The 16,605-nt window shown below is 41.8% G+C and overlaps 1 protein-coding gene across 2 annotated transcripts in view; it reads right to left on the bottom strand.

The window, feature by feature from the left end:
- Window positions 1-16,605, bottom strand: part of LOC140480973 (uncharacterized protein C11orf42-like) — a 143,981-nt gene that overhangs the window by 93,085 nt on the left and 34,291 nt on the right. The window contains exon 2 of one of the 2 annotated variants that reach the window (XM_072576579.1): window positions 14,533-15,378. The exons of the other annotated variant lie outside the window; for it this stretch is intronic. Within the exon in view, the coding sequence (XP_072432680.1) occupies window positions 14,578-15,378 (801 nt within the window). The 3' untranslated portion in view covers window positions 14,533-14,577. Of the gene's footprint in view, window positions 1-14,532; window positions 15,379-16,605 lie in introns of those variants that run through there. 2 annotated transcript variants of the gene reach the window in all.

Here is a 16,605-nt window from a genome sequence, read left to right as displayed (position 1 = left end):
ATTACTTTCACCCATGAAACTGACCATTTATAAAGCACCAGGCTCCTCACAGCAAAGCAACACAGAGCTCCTACTGGTACTTCAAGCACTATAGTGGACCACATATCGACCAAAGACCATAAGAAATAGAAACAGGAGTAGGCCATTCAGTCCATTAAGCCAGCTCGGCCATTTAATAGGATCATGGCTGATTTGACATTCCTCTGTCAAAGGCTGATTTGCCTTTTCTGTGTGAAAATGATGAAGAATCTATCTTAACCTCAGATATACACAGGGACTCTGCTCCCACAACTCTTTGTAACAAGGAGTTCCAAACACATACAAGCCTCTGAAAGAAGAAGTTCCTCCTTGTCTCAATCTTAAATTGGTAACCATTTACTCTGAGACTATGTCCACATGTGGTCTCATCAGTATGTTGTTGAGTTGCAGTAAGATTTCTCCACTCTTATAATCCAACTTCCTTCAAATAAGGACCAACATTCTATGTGAGATTAGATTAGATTCTCTACAGTGTGGAAACAGGCCCTTTGGCCCAACAAGTCCACACCGCCCCTCCGAAGAGAAACCCACCCAAACCCATTCCCCTACCCCCGACTAATGCACCTAACACTGTGGGCAATTTAACATGGCCAATTCACCTGACCTGCACATCTTTGGATTGTGGGAGGAAACCCACGCTGACACGGGGAGAATGTGCAAACTCCACACAGACAGGTGGGAATCAAACCCAGGACCCTGGAGCTGTGAGGCAGCTAACCACTGAGCCACTGAGCCGTCCTCCTGATTGCCTTCCTGATTACTTGCTTTGCCTGTGTCCAAGTTTTCTGTGTTTCATATACAAGTATTCCCAAATACCTTGGTATTGCAGCTATCTGCAGTTTTGTCCATTAAATAATACTGTTTTGTTCTCCTTTCTTAAAGAACAACTTTACATTTTCCAACTTTATATTCCATTTGCCAACTTTTTGTCCACTTAACGTAACTGTTCAATATCCCTCTGTAAACTGTTTGGATCCATCCTACAACTTGCCCTTTTTTGTGTCATCTGCAAATCTGGCTACAGTACCTTCACTTCCTTCCTCCAAGTCAGTAATATAAGTTGTAAACAGTTTTGGTCCGAGCACTGACCCCCGTGGAATCCCACTGGTTACAGGTCACCAATCTGAAAAAGCACCTCTTATCCCCACACTCTGTTTCCTGCCTATTAACCAATTCTCAATGCATGCCAATATACTGCCTCCAACACCATGGACTCTTATTACTTTACCTTATGTGATGTGTCTTGTTGAATGCTTACTGGAAGCCCAAATATAACACATCTACTGGTTCCCTGTTCTGTTCGAGACGTTCCCAAAAAAATAATAAATTAATCAGACAGTTTCCCTTTCATGAAGCCACATTGAGTCTGCTTGATTAGATTATGATTTTCCAAATAAGCTGCTATCATTTTTTTTGAATAAGTGTGTCACTTTGACAGTTTTCCAGTCCTCTAATACTTCTCCAGAATCCATGTATTTTTGGAAAATTACAAGCAATGCATCCACTATCTGTGCAACTATCTCTTTTAGGATCCTAGGATGCAAACCATCGGGGCCAAGATATTTATCTGTCTTTAGCTCCATTAGTTTGTGTAATATTACTTTTATAGTGATGATCATGGTACTTAATTCCTCCGTTGTTTTCTTTAGTATTTGTAAAGTCAAGATAATCTTACCAGACGAGATGCCATCTCTTAGAAAGAGCAATCAATTGTGATAGGGGACTCTCTAATCAGAGGCACAGACAGATGTTTCTATGGCCTGCAGCGAAAAATCAGAATGGTGTGTTGCCTCCCTGGTGCCAGAATCAAGGATATCTCAGAGAGGGTGCATAATGTTCTCAAAGGGGAGAGGGATCAGCAAGAAGTCATTTTACACATTGGAACTAACAACATAGGAAGGGAAAAGGATGAAATTCCAAAGAGAGAATATTGAAAGTTAGGCAGGATAGTAATATCTGGATTGCTCCTGGTACTACAAGCTAGTGAGGGTAGGAATAGGAGGATAGAGAAGATGAATGCGTGGCTGGGGAGCTAGTGTAGGAGAGAAGGAGTCACAATTTTGGATCATTGGAATCCCTTCTGGGGTAGATGTGGCCACATAAGAAGGACAGATTGCACATGAATCGGAAGAGGACTAATATATTGGCAGGGAGATTTGCTAGAGCTGCTCGGGAGAATTTAAACCAGTAAGGTAGGGTGGTGGTGGGGGGGGGGGGGGGGGGGGACCCAGGGAAATATACAGCAAAGAGATCAATATGAGACTGGCACAGTTAGGAAAGGGAGCAAGTCAAACAGTCAGGGCAGGCAGGGAAAAAGCAGAGAACAAGGTGGGACTGATAAATTAAACTGCATTTACTTCAATTCAAGAGGCCTAACAGGGAAGGCAGATGAACTCAGGGCATGGTTAGGAACATGGGACTGGGATATCATAGCAATTACAGAAACATGGCTCAGGAATGGGCAGTACTGGCAACTTAATGTTCCAGGATATAAATGCTATAGGAAGGATAGAAAATGGGAGCAAGAGAGGAGGGGAGTAGCATTTTTGATAATGGATAGCATTACAGCTATACTTAGGGAGGATATTCCTGGGAATACACCCAGGGAAGTTATTTGGATGGAACTATGAAATAAGAAAGTGATGATCACCTTATTGGGATTATATTATAGATTCCCTAATACTCAGCAGAAAATTGAGAAACAAATTTATTAGGAGATTTTAATTATATGTAAGAATAATAGGGTAGTTATGGTAGGGGATTTGAACTTTCTAAGCATAGACTGGGACTGCCATAGAGATAAGGGCTTAGATGGAGAGGAATTTGTTAAGCGTGTACAAGAACATGTTCTGATTCAGTATGTGGATGTACCTACTAGAAAAGGTGCAAAACTTGACCTACTCTTGGGAAATAAGGCAGGGAAGGTGACTGAGGTGTCAGTGGGGGAGCACTTTGGGGCCAGGGACCATAATTCTATTAGTTTTAAAATAGTGATGGAAAAGGATAGACCAGATCTAAAAGTTGAAGTTCTAAATTGGAGTAAGGTCAATTTTGATGATTGTTATGAAGTTGACAGCTGTACTGTACATTTAAGAGAGAATGAAAGCTGTTTTGCACTGAGAGTTTGCAGGCACCTGTCACATGAGTAGCTAGCAGTCTCAGAGTGTACTGGAAAATTGAAAATCTGTAACATTTGGCTGTTAAACAAAGATCTGAGGTTTAGTTGCTGCTTTTGCAACAATTCAAATCTCACCAATCAGTTTAAATTATGCTCCAGGATACTAAAACCCATATGAGTTTGAGTTTATTGTTTTTGCAAACCTCGAACCAATGAAACAATCCGATGTTTGGGGTAGAAAGAAGTAGGTATTTTGAAAAGTTAGACAGAGACCAACTGCCATTGAGAGAGTAAGTACCATCTAGAGAAAGAATGCTATTCATAACACTCTCTGTCAAAGGTACCTTTCTTGTATGAAACATCTTTGCAGTAGAAGACAGAACACAACCAAGGTGATCTTCAGCCAAAAGAAGACAGACACCACTAACGACAGTCACTATGTGGTTTTGAAATTGAGTTGATGTAATTTTAATACGGGTTTTTATGGCAACATTATATTGTTATAGAGTTGGAGGCAGATAACAAGCATTTCAGGGAACGGAGGCTTAGAGTTGTAAATAGTAGTTGTTTAATATTCACTTTTAAAGTTAAAGAATAAATTGATTTTTTTTTCTTTAAATAGTAGAAGTTGGGTGTTCTCTGTCACTCATGCTGTAACAGATTATGAGGGGAGGCGAAGTGAGGTGGGCTTTTCCGGGTGTTTGGTTTAATTAACAGAAGGATTTGCTGCCTCCAGTAACAGTTTGGGGGCTTGGGTCTGTGATTTGGACCGATCCAGTCAGATTTGGATAGATGTGAACTGATTAGGGGTACGAAAGATCCCAGCAGATTTAAGCACTTGCCAATTAGTGTCCTAGATCTTTAAATAAAACGTAGGTGAGGCAATTTGTTTAAATTTGGTTACTTGTGGTTGGTTAAATACAAAGTGAGAGAAATGGCTCTTAAGATTGCTGGAGAGGTTCCGGGGTTTGAAGATGATTTCCAAATTTGCCAAGAAAGTTTGGAAAGACAGAAAATGTCCATACCTGTAAAATTAGCAAAGAGGTTAGAATTGGGTTTAACCAAGGATAAATTCATGTGGAACAAGAGCAAGTTCAAGAAATGAGAATAACAGCAGAGATGGCAGGTTAATATACATTGGTGCAAAAGGCAAAGTTTAGCTTCCAGCAAAAGTTTCATCCTGTAAGGGATAGAAGTTGGGAAAAGGGAGATCCTATACTACGAAACAAAGAGTAGAGCACATTGGTAATTGTTTACCACAGGTTAAAAAAGAAGCCCAAGAGGGTGGAAAGGAGGTGAAAGGTCTCAGGTGTTTCCAGTGTAGTAAAGTAGGACATGTAAAGTCACAGTGCTAGTCATTAAAGAAAAGCACTGTGGGAAACGATGTAGTAAAAGGGGCTAAGCCAGTGGCATTAGGAAAATAGTAAAGGAAATCCCAAGAAACGTCGAGGAGCTGCAGGAGAGTACACAATCTACACGGGAGCTGGGTATGGAGTTAGTACCTGATCTCTATAAAGACTTCACCTCTGTGGGTAAACTTTACTCAGAAAGAACAGGGGGAGAAGGGCAGGAAGTTATAATTTTGAGACATATAGGATCTAATCAGTCTGTAATAGTAAGAGGTGAATGTATTTGCACTCTTTCTGACCTGTTCTCCGAGAGAGTGGTAATTCGTGGGATAGATGGACAGAAATTTAACATTCCCCTGTGTAAGATCAGGTTGGAGTGCCAACTCAAGATTTGGGAAGTAACAGTGAGAGTGATTGATAGATTGTCAGTTCCAGGAAAACAGTTTGTTCTTGGGAATGATTTCGCAAGATCCAAGGTGGGACTAACACCCCTTGTGGAGAAGCCAAAGGAAGACCAGGGAACTGAGGAGTTAAAAAAAATTATCCTGGAATTTTTCCAGACTGTGTAGTAACAAGGTCCCACTATCATAAGTCACAGCACGAAGCAAAAACTAAAGAGAAAAACAAATGAGTTGAAGTTCAGTTAGCGGATACCCTGTTTGATGTAATGGTGTAGGAAAGACCTGAACAGGCAGAGGGTCAGACAGAAGTGTTTGGTGTTTAAAGGCTAAGGGACTTACAGCAGAAAGATGAGACAATAAAAGATATATATGTGGATGCGTACACCAAAAAGGAGTCAGAGAATATTCCTGAAGGTTATTATTTGAAAGATAGAATCCTAAGACAAAAATAGCGACCACGGCAGGTTCGTGCAGAGACGAAATTGGCCGAAGTGCACCAAATTGTGTTGCCGGTAGCATACAGACAGGAGGTGTTATGGGTAGCACGTGAATGACCAGTAGGAGGTCACCAAGGTGTAAGGAAGACTCAGGCTAAGGTACAAAAGCATTTTTATTGGCCTGGACTGCACAAGGATGTGGTTAACTTTTGCTGTATGTGTCATACATGCCAAAAAAGTTCAGAAAAAATTTACAAGGATATTGCCAGGGTTGGAGGATTTGAGTTATAGGAAGAGGCTGAGTAGGCTGGTGCTGTTTTCCCTGGAGGGTCAGAGGCTGAGGGGTGACCTTATAGAGGTTAATAAAATCATGAGGGACATGGAGAGGATAAATAGCCAAGGTTTTTTTCCCTGGGGTGGGGAGCCCAGAACTAGAGGACATAGGTTTAGGGTGAGTGGGGAAAAATTTAAAAGGGACCAAAGGGGCAACTTTTTCATGAAGAGGGTAGTACGTGTATGGAATGAGCTGCCAGAGGAAGTGGTGGAGGCTGGTACAATTACAACATTTAAAAGGCATCTGGATGGGTATATGAGTAGAAAGAGTATAGAGAGATCTGGGCCAAGTGCTGACAAATGGGACTAGATTGGATTGGGATGTCTGGTTGGCATGGATGAGTTGGACCGAAGGGTCTGTTTCCGTGCTGTCCATCTCTATGATTCTATGACTGGTAGTAAGCTTAACCTGAGGATCATCAAGCCTCAGGTGAGAGGAGAGGTTGAGAAGGAAAATTCTTCATGTAACCTCAGCTAATGCAGGAATGAAACCCATGCTGTTGGTGTCACTGTGCATTGTAAAACAGTCATCCAGTCAAATGAGCTAACCAACCCTCTTTGGGATGAATTGGATAGTTGAAGTATCCACTCTAAAGTCTAATGCAAAATATCTGTTTAACTCTTCTCACGTTTCTTTGTTCCCCCTTACAACCTCCCCAGATTCATTTTCTAATGGTCCAATGTTCACTTTGAACTCTCTCCTTTTATGTTTTTAGATAAGCTTTTCTTGTCAGTTTTTATTTCTTCACTTTAGTAGCAGTTTATTTTCTCTCTTTTTATTATCTTTTTAGTCCTCCTTTGCTAGATTCTGCATTTATCCCAGTCTTGGGGATATCACTGACTTTTACCAGAACAATATGCTTTTTCTTTCAACTTAATAACCTCCTTAACTTCCTTGGTTAGTTATGACTGGTTTATTCCATTCTTAGAATCTTTTCTCCTCTCTAGAATATATATTTGCTGAGAGTTATGAATTATATCCTTCAATGCCTGCCACTGCTTGCTTACTGTCTATGCTACTAATCTATCTGCTTTAGCTAATTGTATCCTCATTTCACATTAATTCCATTTATTTAATTTAAACGCAGTTGTTTCTGATCCAAATTTTTCATTCTCAAAGTGAACATTAAATTCTATCATTTTATGGTCACTACTTCCTCGGGGATCTTTTACTCAAAGGTCTTTTATTAAACCTGTCTCATTATCCATTACCACATGCAAGATAGTCTGCTCTCTGAGTGACTCCAAGACCTATTGTTCTAGGATATGATCCTTAATGCACTCAATTAATTAACTGTCACAGTTACCCTTTCAATTTACCCTACCAATTTAATTAACCAAATCAACATTTCTGGAACCAAATCGAGTGCTTTTTTAAGATTTTGAATCCATCTTCTAATGTGCTCATTGACTACAGTTCAGCCTTCAACACTATTAGCCCCTCGAGACTGATTACCAAACTTAGTGATCTCGGACTAAGCCCCACTCTCTGCAACTGGATCCTCAGTTTTGCTGACCCACACACCACAATCAGTGAAGACAGTATTTCATCCTCACTAATACTCAACACTGGAACCCCCCAGAGGTGTGTACTCAGCCCCCTACTGTACTCACTGTATACCCGTGACTGTGTCACCAAATACCAGACTAATGCCATTTACAAGTTCGCTAATGATAGTCGGTTGAATCTCAGATGGTAATAAAACAGACTACAGATGGGAGGTGGGAGGCACATGGCTCAGTGGTTAGCACTGCTACCTCGCAACGCCAGGGACCTGGGTTTGATTCCAGACTCGGGTGACTGTTTTGTGTGGAGTTTGCACATTCCCCCTGTGTCTGTGTGAGTTTCCTCCGGGTGCTCTGGTTTCCTCCCACAGTCCAAAGATATGCAGATCAGGTGAATTGGCCATGCTAAATTGCCCGTGGTGATAGGTGCATTAGTAGGGAGTAGGGGAATGGTCCTGGGTGGGTTACTGTTCAGAGGGTTGGTATGGACTTGTTGGGCCGAAGGGCCTGTTTCCACACTGTAGGGAATCTAATTGAAAAACCTGGAAAAACGGTGCACTGAGAACAAAACCAAGGAACCTATTATTGACTTTCAGCGGGATGTTTACTCATGGCCCCCCCCACACATTAACTGCACAGAGGTGGAACAAGTGAAGAGTGTCAAGCGACTGGGAGTGGTCATCCACAACAAGCTTTCTTGGACTCTCCATGTGGACGCATTGGTTACAAAGGCCCAATAATGTCTCTTCTTCCTCAGGCAGCTGAGGAAATTTGGCATGACAGCGAATACCTTGCCCACTTTTATAGGTGCGCCATCGAGAGCATTCTGTCTGCATATATCACTATCTGGTATGGCAACTGTACCATTCCAAATCAGAGACGGTTACAGAGAATGGTGAACTCAGCCCAGACAATCACAGAGGCCAACCTCCCATCTACAGAATCCATCTACCAGGCCCACTGTCAAGGAAAGGCCGCCAGCATTCTCAAAGATCCATCCCGCCCTGGCAATGTTTCTCTACAACTTCTACCATTGGGGAGGAGGTACAGAAGCCTGAACATGCACCAACTGGTTTCTTAACAGTTCCTACCCTACTGTTGTTAGAATACTGAATGGGCATACAAACTCTGAACATTCGCTTGTCCTGTGTTTTTGTTTTTGCTGCTGTTTACCTAGTATTTACTATCTATGCTACTTAACTCTGTGATCTGTCTGTATTGCTCGCAAGACAAAGCTTTTCACTGTGCCTCAGTACACATGACAATAAATTCAATTCAATTCATTTCAGGAATATTTTTCCATTCTTAATGAATTGCTTGACAATTTTCATTGAGCCAGTCAAATGTACATTATATTTGGTACCTTTACTTTGATTGGGTGGACATTGGTCTATTGCATTTAGAATCTGCCCCTTTAAGAAATTCTATTGTTTCTCCACTCTTTTAATCATATTCAAACCTGCATTGGCCACTCTAACCATACTTAATTCCATGATGTTAGACTTCTTCAAATCGTCAACTTCACTGAGTTTTTATAATCTGTCCAATCTCTATAATGTTAAATCTGATAATTTTATGATCATTGGATCTTGTATTGAGGTTTTCAATGTCATTTTAACTCAATCAAATCCAGAATGCTTTCTCTCCATGTTCTTTCATTCTAAACTGAGTCCATAAGATCATAAGAGTTAGAAACAAAAGTAGCTTCTTGACTTGCTCAGCCATTCAACAGAATCATGGCTAATCCAACACTCTTCACATCTGTACTGATTGTAACAGGGTCAGTCAGGTGGACCACAGAGAATATAAATTCCCCAATTTGGGCTATAACCTGGTCCAATCAGGGAGCCATAGCTAATTGATATAAACAAGAGTGTCGGAGACTCTGTTCAGTCTGAAAGCTGGCTCTGAGGAAGCCAGATTAGTGTCAAGTACCGTGCACGTGAATATAAAGAATGACTTGGTGACAGGATACCAGCCTTTAAGACGTTATGTCAATTTCCACTTTCCTGCCCTTTCCCCGTAACCCTTGATTCTCCAACTGATCAAGTATCTAGCTATCTCAGCCTTAAATATAAAGAGATAACAGAGAACAAAGACAATTTACAGCCCAGGAACAGGCCCTTCAGCCCTCCAAGCCTGTCGCCCAATTCCTAAGCATCTGTGTCCCTCTGCTCCCCACCTACTCATGCATCAGTCCAGATACACCTTAAATGAATCTACCATGCCTGCCTCTACTACCTCTGCTGGCAACACATTCCAGGCACCTACCACCCTCTGTGTAAAGTACTTTCCATATGTAATCCCCCTTAAACTTTTTACCTCTCACCTTGAACATGTGACGTCTCATTATTGAATCCCTCACCCTGGGAAAAAAGCTTATCTCTATCCACCCTGCCTACACCTCTCATGATTTTGTAGACCTCAGTAAGGTCCCCTCTCAGTCTTCTTTCTTCTAATGAAAACAATCCTAACTTAGTCAATCTCTCTTCATAGCTAGCACCTTCCATACCAGGGAACATCCTCGTAAACCTTCTCTGCACCCTCTCCAAAGTGTTCACATCCTTTTGGTAATGTGGCAACCAGAACTGTACACAGTATTCTAAATGCGGCCGAACCAAAGTCTTGTACAATTTTAGGTAAAAACAATGACTGCAGGTGCTGGAAACCACCACTAATCCAGAATCTTGTACAATTTTAACATGACCTACCATGTATACTCAATACCCCGTCCGATGAAGGCAAGTATACCTTATGCCTTCTTGACCACTCTATCCACCTGTGCACCCACCTTCAGGGTACAATGGACCTGAACTCCCACATCTCTCTGCTCATCAACTTTTCCCAAGGCTCTTCTGTTTACAGTATAGTTCACTCTAGAATTAGACTTCCCAAAATGTATCACTTCACCTTTGCCTGGATTGATCTCCATCTGCCACTTCTCCATCCATCTCTCCAGTCTATCTATACTCTCCTGTATTCTTTGACAGTCCCCTATGCTTTCTACTACTCCACCAATCTTCGTGTCATCTGCAAACTTACTGATCAGACCACCAAAGCCCTCCTCCATATCATTTATGTATATCACAAATAACAGTGGCCCCAGCACTGATCCCTGTGGAACACCACTAGGCACCTTTCTCCATTTTGAGAAACTCCCTTCAACTACTACTCTCTGTCTCCTGTTGCTCAACCAGTTCTTTATCTAACTAGCTAGAACACCCTGAACACCATGTGACTTCACTTTCTCCAATCGTTTACCATGGGGAACCTTATCAAACACCTTACTAAGGTCCATGTCTCTGACATCTACGACCCTTCCTTCATCTATCAACTTGGTCACTTCCTCAAAGAAATCAATTAAGTTGGTAAGGCACGATCTCCCCCGCACAAAACCATATTACCTATCACTGATAAGTCCATTATTTTCCAAATATAAATAGATTTTATCCTTCAGTACATTCTCCAGCAACTTTCCCACCATTGATGTTAAGCTCACTAGTCTGTAGTAACCTGGAATACCCCTACTACCTTTCTTGTACAGGGAACAACATGAGCAACCCTCCAGTCCTCTGCACTTCATCTGTGTTTAAGGATGCTACAAAGACATCTATCAGGGCCCCAGCTATTTCCTCTCTCACCTCCCTGAGCAACCTGGAATAGATCCCATCTGGTCCTGGGGATTTGTCCACCTTAATATCCTTTAGCCTACCCAACACATCTTCCCTACTTATGTCAACGTGATCCAGAGTAAACAAACTTCTATCTCTCATCTCAACATTCATCATGTCCCTCTCTTCAGTGAATACTGATGCAAAGTAATCATTCAGAATCTCACCCATTCTCTCAGGCTCAACACACAACCCTCCTTCCTTATCCTTTAGTGGACCAACCTTTTCTCCAGTTACCCTCTTGCTTCTTATATAAGAATAAAAGGCCTTGGGATACTCCTTAATTCTGCTCACTAAATTTATTTCATGACCCCTTTTAGCTCACTTGATTCCTCGTTTAAGGTTGGTTCTACTCTCCCGATTTTCCTCCAGGGGCCGTTCTGTTCTCAGCTGCCTAGACCGTATGTATGCTTCCCTTTTCCTCTTGGCTAGTCACACGCTTTCTCCTGTCATCCATGGTTCACGAATCTTGCCTTTCCTATTTGTTTTCTAAGGGATCTGCCTATCCTGCACTATCTTCAACCTATCTTTGAAAGCCTCCCACATATCAAATGTGGACTTCCCTTCAAAATACTGCTCCCAATCCACATTTCCCAGCTCCTGCCAAATTTTGATATAATTGGCCTTGGCCCAGTTTAGTAATTTTCCTTAGGACCACTCTCATCTTTGTCTACAAGTATACCAAAACTTACAAAATTGTGGTCACTATTCCCAAAGAAATCCCTCACTGCAACTTCTACCACCTGCCCTGGCTCATTCCCCAGTAACAGGTCCAATATGGCCCCTTTCCTCATTGGACTATTGACATACTGCTCTAGAAAACTTTCCTGGATACTCCTTACAAATTCTGCCCCATCTAGACCTCTGACACTGTGTATCCCAGTCAATGCTAGGAAAATTAAAGTCACCCATCACCACCACCCTGTTGCATCTACATCTTTCCATAATCTGTTTACCTATTTATTCTTCTACCTCCTGCTCACTGTTGGGAGGCCCAGAGTACAGCCCCAACAATGTAACTGCACCCTTCTTATTTCTCAACTCTACACATAATGCCTCACTGCTCAAGCTCTCCATAGTGTCGTCCTTTAGCACAGCCGTGATATTGTCCTTGAGCAGAAGTGCAACTCCTCGCCCCCCCTTTTACTTCCCTTCCTGTCTTGTCTGAAGCATCTATATCCTGGAACAATTATTTGCCAATCCTGCCCTTCCTTCAACCAAGTTTCTGTAATCGCAATAACGTTATACTCCCAGGCACAAATCCAAGCCCTAAGTTCATCTGCCTTGCCCACTATACTCCTTGCATATGCACTTCAGGCTGCCAGTTGTTTTGCATTTATCTGCTCTCGCCTACTCTTCCCTTGGTAATGCTAACTTCATGATCCTTACAGGCTCTAGTTTCCACCTCACTGTCTACTAGTCTTCTCTTCTGGTTCCTAGCCCCCTGCCATGTTAGTTTAAACCCTCCCCAACAGCAGTAGCAAAAACTCCCCCAAGGACATTGGTTCCAGTCTGGTTCAAGTATCGACCATCCAATTTGTAATAGTGCCACCTTCCCCAGAATCGGTCCCAAGTCCCACAAATCTGAACCCGTCTCTCCTCCACCATCCCTAAAGCCACGTGTTCATCCTGCCTATTCTTTCATTTCTACCCTGGCTACCACGTGGTACTGGTAGCAATCCTGAGATCATTACCTTTGAGGTCCTTCTGCCTAACTTCTCTCCTAAACAAGGACTCTGCTCCCAAAGCTCTCTGTGGCAAGGACTTCCAAAGACTCTCAACCCTCTGAAAGAAGAACTTCTTCTTCATCTCAGTCTTACATTGGCCCCTTTTATTTCTGAGCCAATGGCCTCTGGTCATGACTTTGCAATGAGGGGAAACTTCCTTTCATACTTTACCTTGTCAAGCCCCTTAAGAATCCTATATGTTTCAATTAGACCACCTCTCATTCTTATAAACTCCAGTGAGCAGAGTCCCAACCTGTTTAACCTTTAATAATAAGACAATCCCTCCATCTCAGGGATCATCCTTGTGTACGTTCTCTGAACTGTTTCCATTATATCTATTCTTGAATAAAGGATGGAGACTGCTCACAGTACTCCATGGGTGACCTCACCAGCATTTTGTACAGTCGCAGTAAGACTTAGAGTCATAGTGTCATAGAGTCCTACAGCACAGATTCAGGCCCTTTAGCCCAAACTGGTCCAAATCGACTAAAATGTCCATCCGCTGTAACCCTGTTTCACTGCACTTGGTCCATATACTTGTAAACCTTTCCTACCCATGGATTGTCCAAATGCCTTTTAAACATTGTTAATGTGCCTGCCTCAAGCCACTGACACTTCATTCCACAAGCATACCATGCTCTGTGTAAAACAGTTACCCCACAGGTTCCCTTTTATTCTTTCCTTTCTAACCTTAAACTGATGCCTCTCATCCTCAATTCCCCAACCCTGGGAAAAATACACCCTATAAATGTCTCTCCTGATCTTATATGACCCTATAAGGCCCCCATCAGTCTCCTGCACTCTAAAGAAAAAAGTCCTGGTTTGTCCAACCTCTCCATACTCTTATTCTCGAAGCCACTTGAAATAAGGGTCAACATTCCATTAGTCTTCCTAATTACTTGTTGTACCAGTGTGCTAGCTTTCTGTGTCACATGCACATCTCCCCCCAAGTCCTTTTGTGTTGCAGCTTCCTGTAGTTTCTTTCCATTTAAATAATACTGTTATTTTGTTCTCCCTTTCAAAATGAACAACTTCACATTTTCCCACATATCTCCCTCTTGCAACTTGCCTTTCTACCTATTTTTGTGCCGTCTGCAAATTTGGATGGAGTACATTCCTTTCCTTCTTCCAAGACTGATCCCTGTGGAATCCTGAATTAGTCTCCCCCCTACACTTCACTTCAACTCTGATGAAGAGTCATCTAGATTCAAAAGATTAGCTTGCTTTCTCTCCATGGATGCTGTCTGACCCACTATGGATCTCCAGTATATGTTGTTTATGCTAACTCCCTCCCCCTGTCCAACCAGTGACATAATTATTGTCCCAGATAATTTCCAGAAAACTCACATCTCAACAGCATACAAGAACAGAAGAAATAGGAGCAAAGGTAGACTATTCAGCTCATCAAGCCTGCTTTGCCATTCAATACAACTATGTCTGGTCTTGGGTTCAATTCCACTTTCCCATCCACTTTCTGTATCGTGATTCTTTGATCTCTAATCAGGAAATCGTTGATTCCTTAAGTGATTCCTTCCTTGTCTTATCTCAGTTCCTGATTAAGGCTTTCATCCTGGCCTGGAGGTTTCATAGCATTGATAAATGTCTTCAGTTAGTCCCTAATCATTTTATCCAGGCAGTTTTACATCAATTGCAACTTTAAAGTCTTTTTCTTGTATCCTGTCAGAAATCTAATCTATTATATTAAAGTTGGAAGAAGGATTACCAGAAACTTCCCGGATAAAAAAGCAAGATTTAAGCATTGAGTATGTTTAATAATGAAGTATTAATGCAAAAAAGTTTGAGGAGAAAAAGAGTGAACTTGTTCAGATGTAGCTTAGCTTTGGAGGAGAAATGGGAGATCCAATGATGTTGAGAGGAAATAGAGAAAACGACCCAGAATCAACAGCTCGAACGATAAAAGGGTCTGTTATTGGAAAATTAAGAAACGCTGACTGAATTTCATAGTTTCCATTGGTAATAAACTGCACTGATTATTCTACTTGCTAAATGGCATTTCAAAGGTTACTAAACATGCTGGCAACATTAATTTTCTTCTCTTTCCAAAACCCGTTATGTACTCTCTAAATGATTTACCTGGTAATATAGAGCGGAATAAACTGTGATCATTGTGGCTAGCCTGACTTATATCTCGTTGAATGGATGTCTTGGTATACTGGCTGGCCATTGTCTGAGAAATGGAGGATGAGATGTTAACAAAGTGTGCATTTTTCAGAGGTTCTTTCAGAGGCATCTCAATTCCCATTATTCCTCCTGTACCCAGTTTGAACTTTTTACATAAAAACCCAATTGGAGTTCGAGTTTTTGACTTAAACTGTTGAGTCAACTGATTGTCTGACACCAGGAGTTGAATATTAGTGGTGTAGAAAACTTCACAGATGATGTACATATGCTTAACAGAATAAATCCAAGGAGATTTGTGTGAGATCTTCAGCGTACCAGGGTTGATCATGAACAGTGCGACTTCCTTGTTGACCTCTTTAACAATCAACTTGATGGATTTTAAAACTCCTTCATCAATGACCAGTTCCTCATGATCAAAGTCACTCATATTTCTAATTTCACGCTCAATATTATTTTCCATCAGTTCCATGCTTCCTGGATCAATATCAACCATTATTTCTTTCAGTGGCCCCATGGGGAGGAAACTCTTACGTCGAAATATTTTGCATCTTACATTTTCTGACCGTTCCAAGATCACATTCATCAATTCATACTGTGCAGCGTCTACGAGAAAGGGAACAGGGACTACGTGTACACCAAGGTATGCGGCGCATACCTAAAAGATAATCAGAAACACAAAAGGTGTATATCAGACAGTGGTATACTGATGAGTGAGTTTTATCAGAATGTTGTAATGAAGTGTATTCAGCATATGGGAGTGTCACTGTGTGTTGAAACTTCATATTTGAACGCCTTCCAGCCACAGCACCAAAAGAGCTCTCTTCAAAGCGACAAATGACATTCAGGGAGAGGCAGTGGAATAGTGGCAATGTCACCAGACTAGTTTTCCAGCACCACTCTAATCTAGACTCTGGTTTCCAGTATCTGCAGTCCTCACTTTTGCCTAGTAATCCAGAACCCAAGGCTAATGCACTGGGGACATGCCCTTGAATCCCAAATGGTGAAATTTGAAATCAGTTAAAATCTGGAATTAAAAATAATCACGTAAACTCTATCAATTATCATAAACATGCCAAAAATACCTGTGGATGTTGAAGATCTGAAACAAAAACAGAAACAGCTGTAGAAACTCAGTAGGTCTGGCCACATCTGTGTGGAAGAAAGCAGAGTAAATGTTTCAGATCCAGTGACCCCTGAAGAACGATCTTTGACTCAAAACATTAACTCTGTTTTCTTTCCACAGATGTTAGATTAGATTAGATTCCTTACAGTGTGGAAACAGACCCTTTGGCCCAACAAGTCCACACCGACCCTCTGAAGAGTAACCCATCCAGACCGATTTCCCTCTGACTGATGCATCTAACACTATGGGCAATTTAGCATGGCCAATCCACCTGACCTAGAGTCATAGAGTCATAGAGATGTACAGCATGGAAATAGACCCTTCGGTCCAACCCGTCCATGCTGACCAGATATCCCAACCCAATCTAGTCCCACCTGCCAGCACCTGGCCCATATCTCTCCAAACCCTTCCTATTCAAATACCCATCCAAATACCTCTTAAATGTTGCAATTGTACCAGCCTCCACCACATCCTCTGGCAGCTCATTCCATACACGTACCACCCTCTGCATGAAAAAGTTGCCCCTTAGGTCTCTTTTATATCTTTCCCCTCTCGCCCTAAACCTCTTGTTCTGAACTTCACGATCCCAAGGAAAAATCTTTGTCTTTTTATCCTATCCATGCCCCTCATAATTTTGTAAACCTCTATAAGGTCACCCCTCAGCCTCCGACGCTCCAGGGAAAACAGCCCAAGCCTGTTCAGCCTCTCCCTGTAGCTCAGATCCTCCAACCCTGGCAACATCCTTGTAAATCTTTTCTG

Source organism: Chiloscyllium punctatum, chromosome 9 (genome assembly GCF_047496795.1).
Source record: "Chiloscyllium punctatum isolate Juve2018m chromosome 9, sChiPun1.3, whole genome shotgun sequence".
NCBI lineage: Eukaryota > Metazoa > Chordata > Chondrichthyes > Orectolobiformes > Hemiscylliidae > Chiloscyllium > Chiloscyllium punctatum.
Note: the sequence above shows the minus strand (reverse complement) of the source record. Positions and strands in the feature narration are given on the sequence as shown.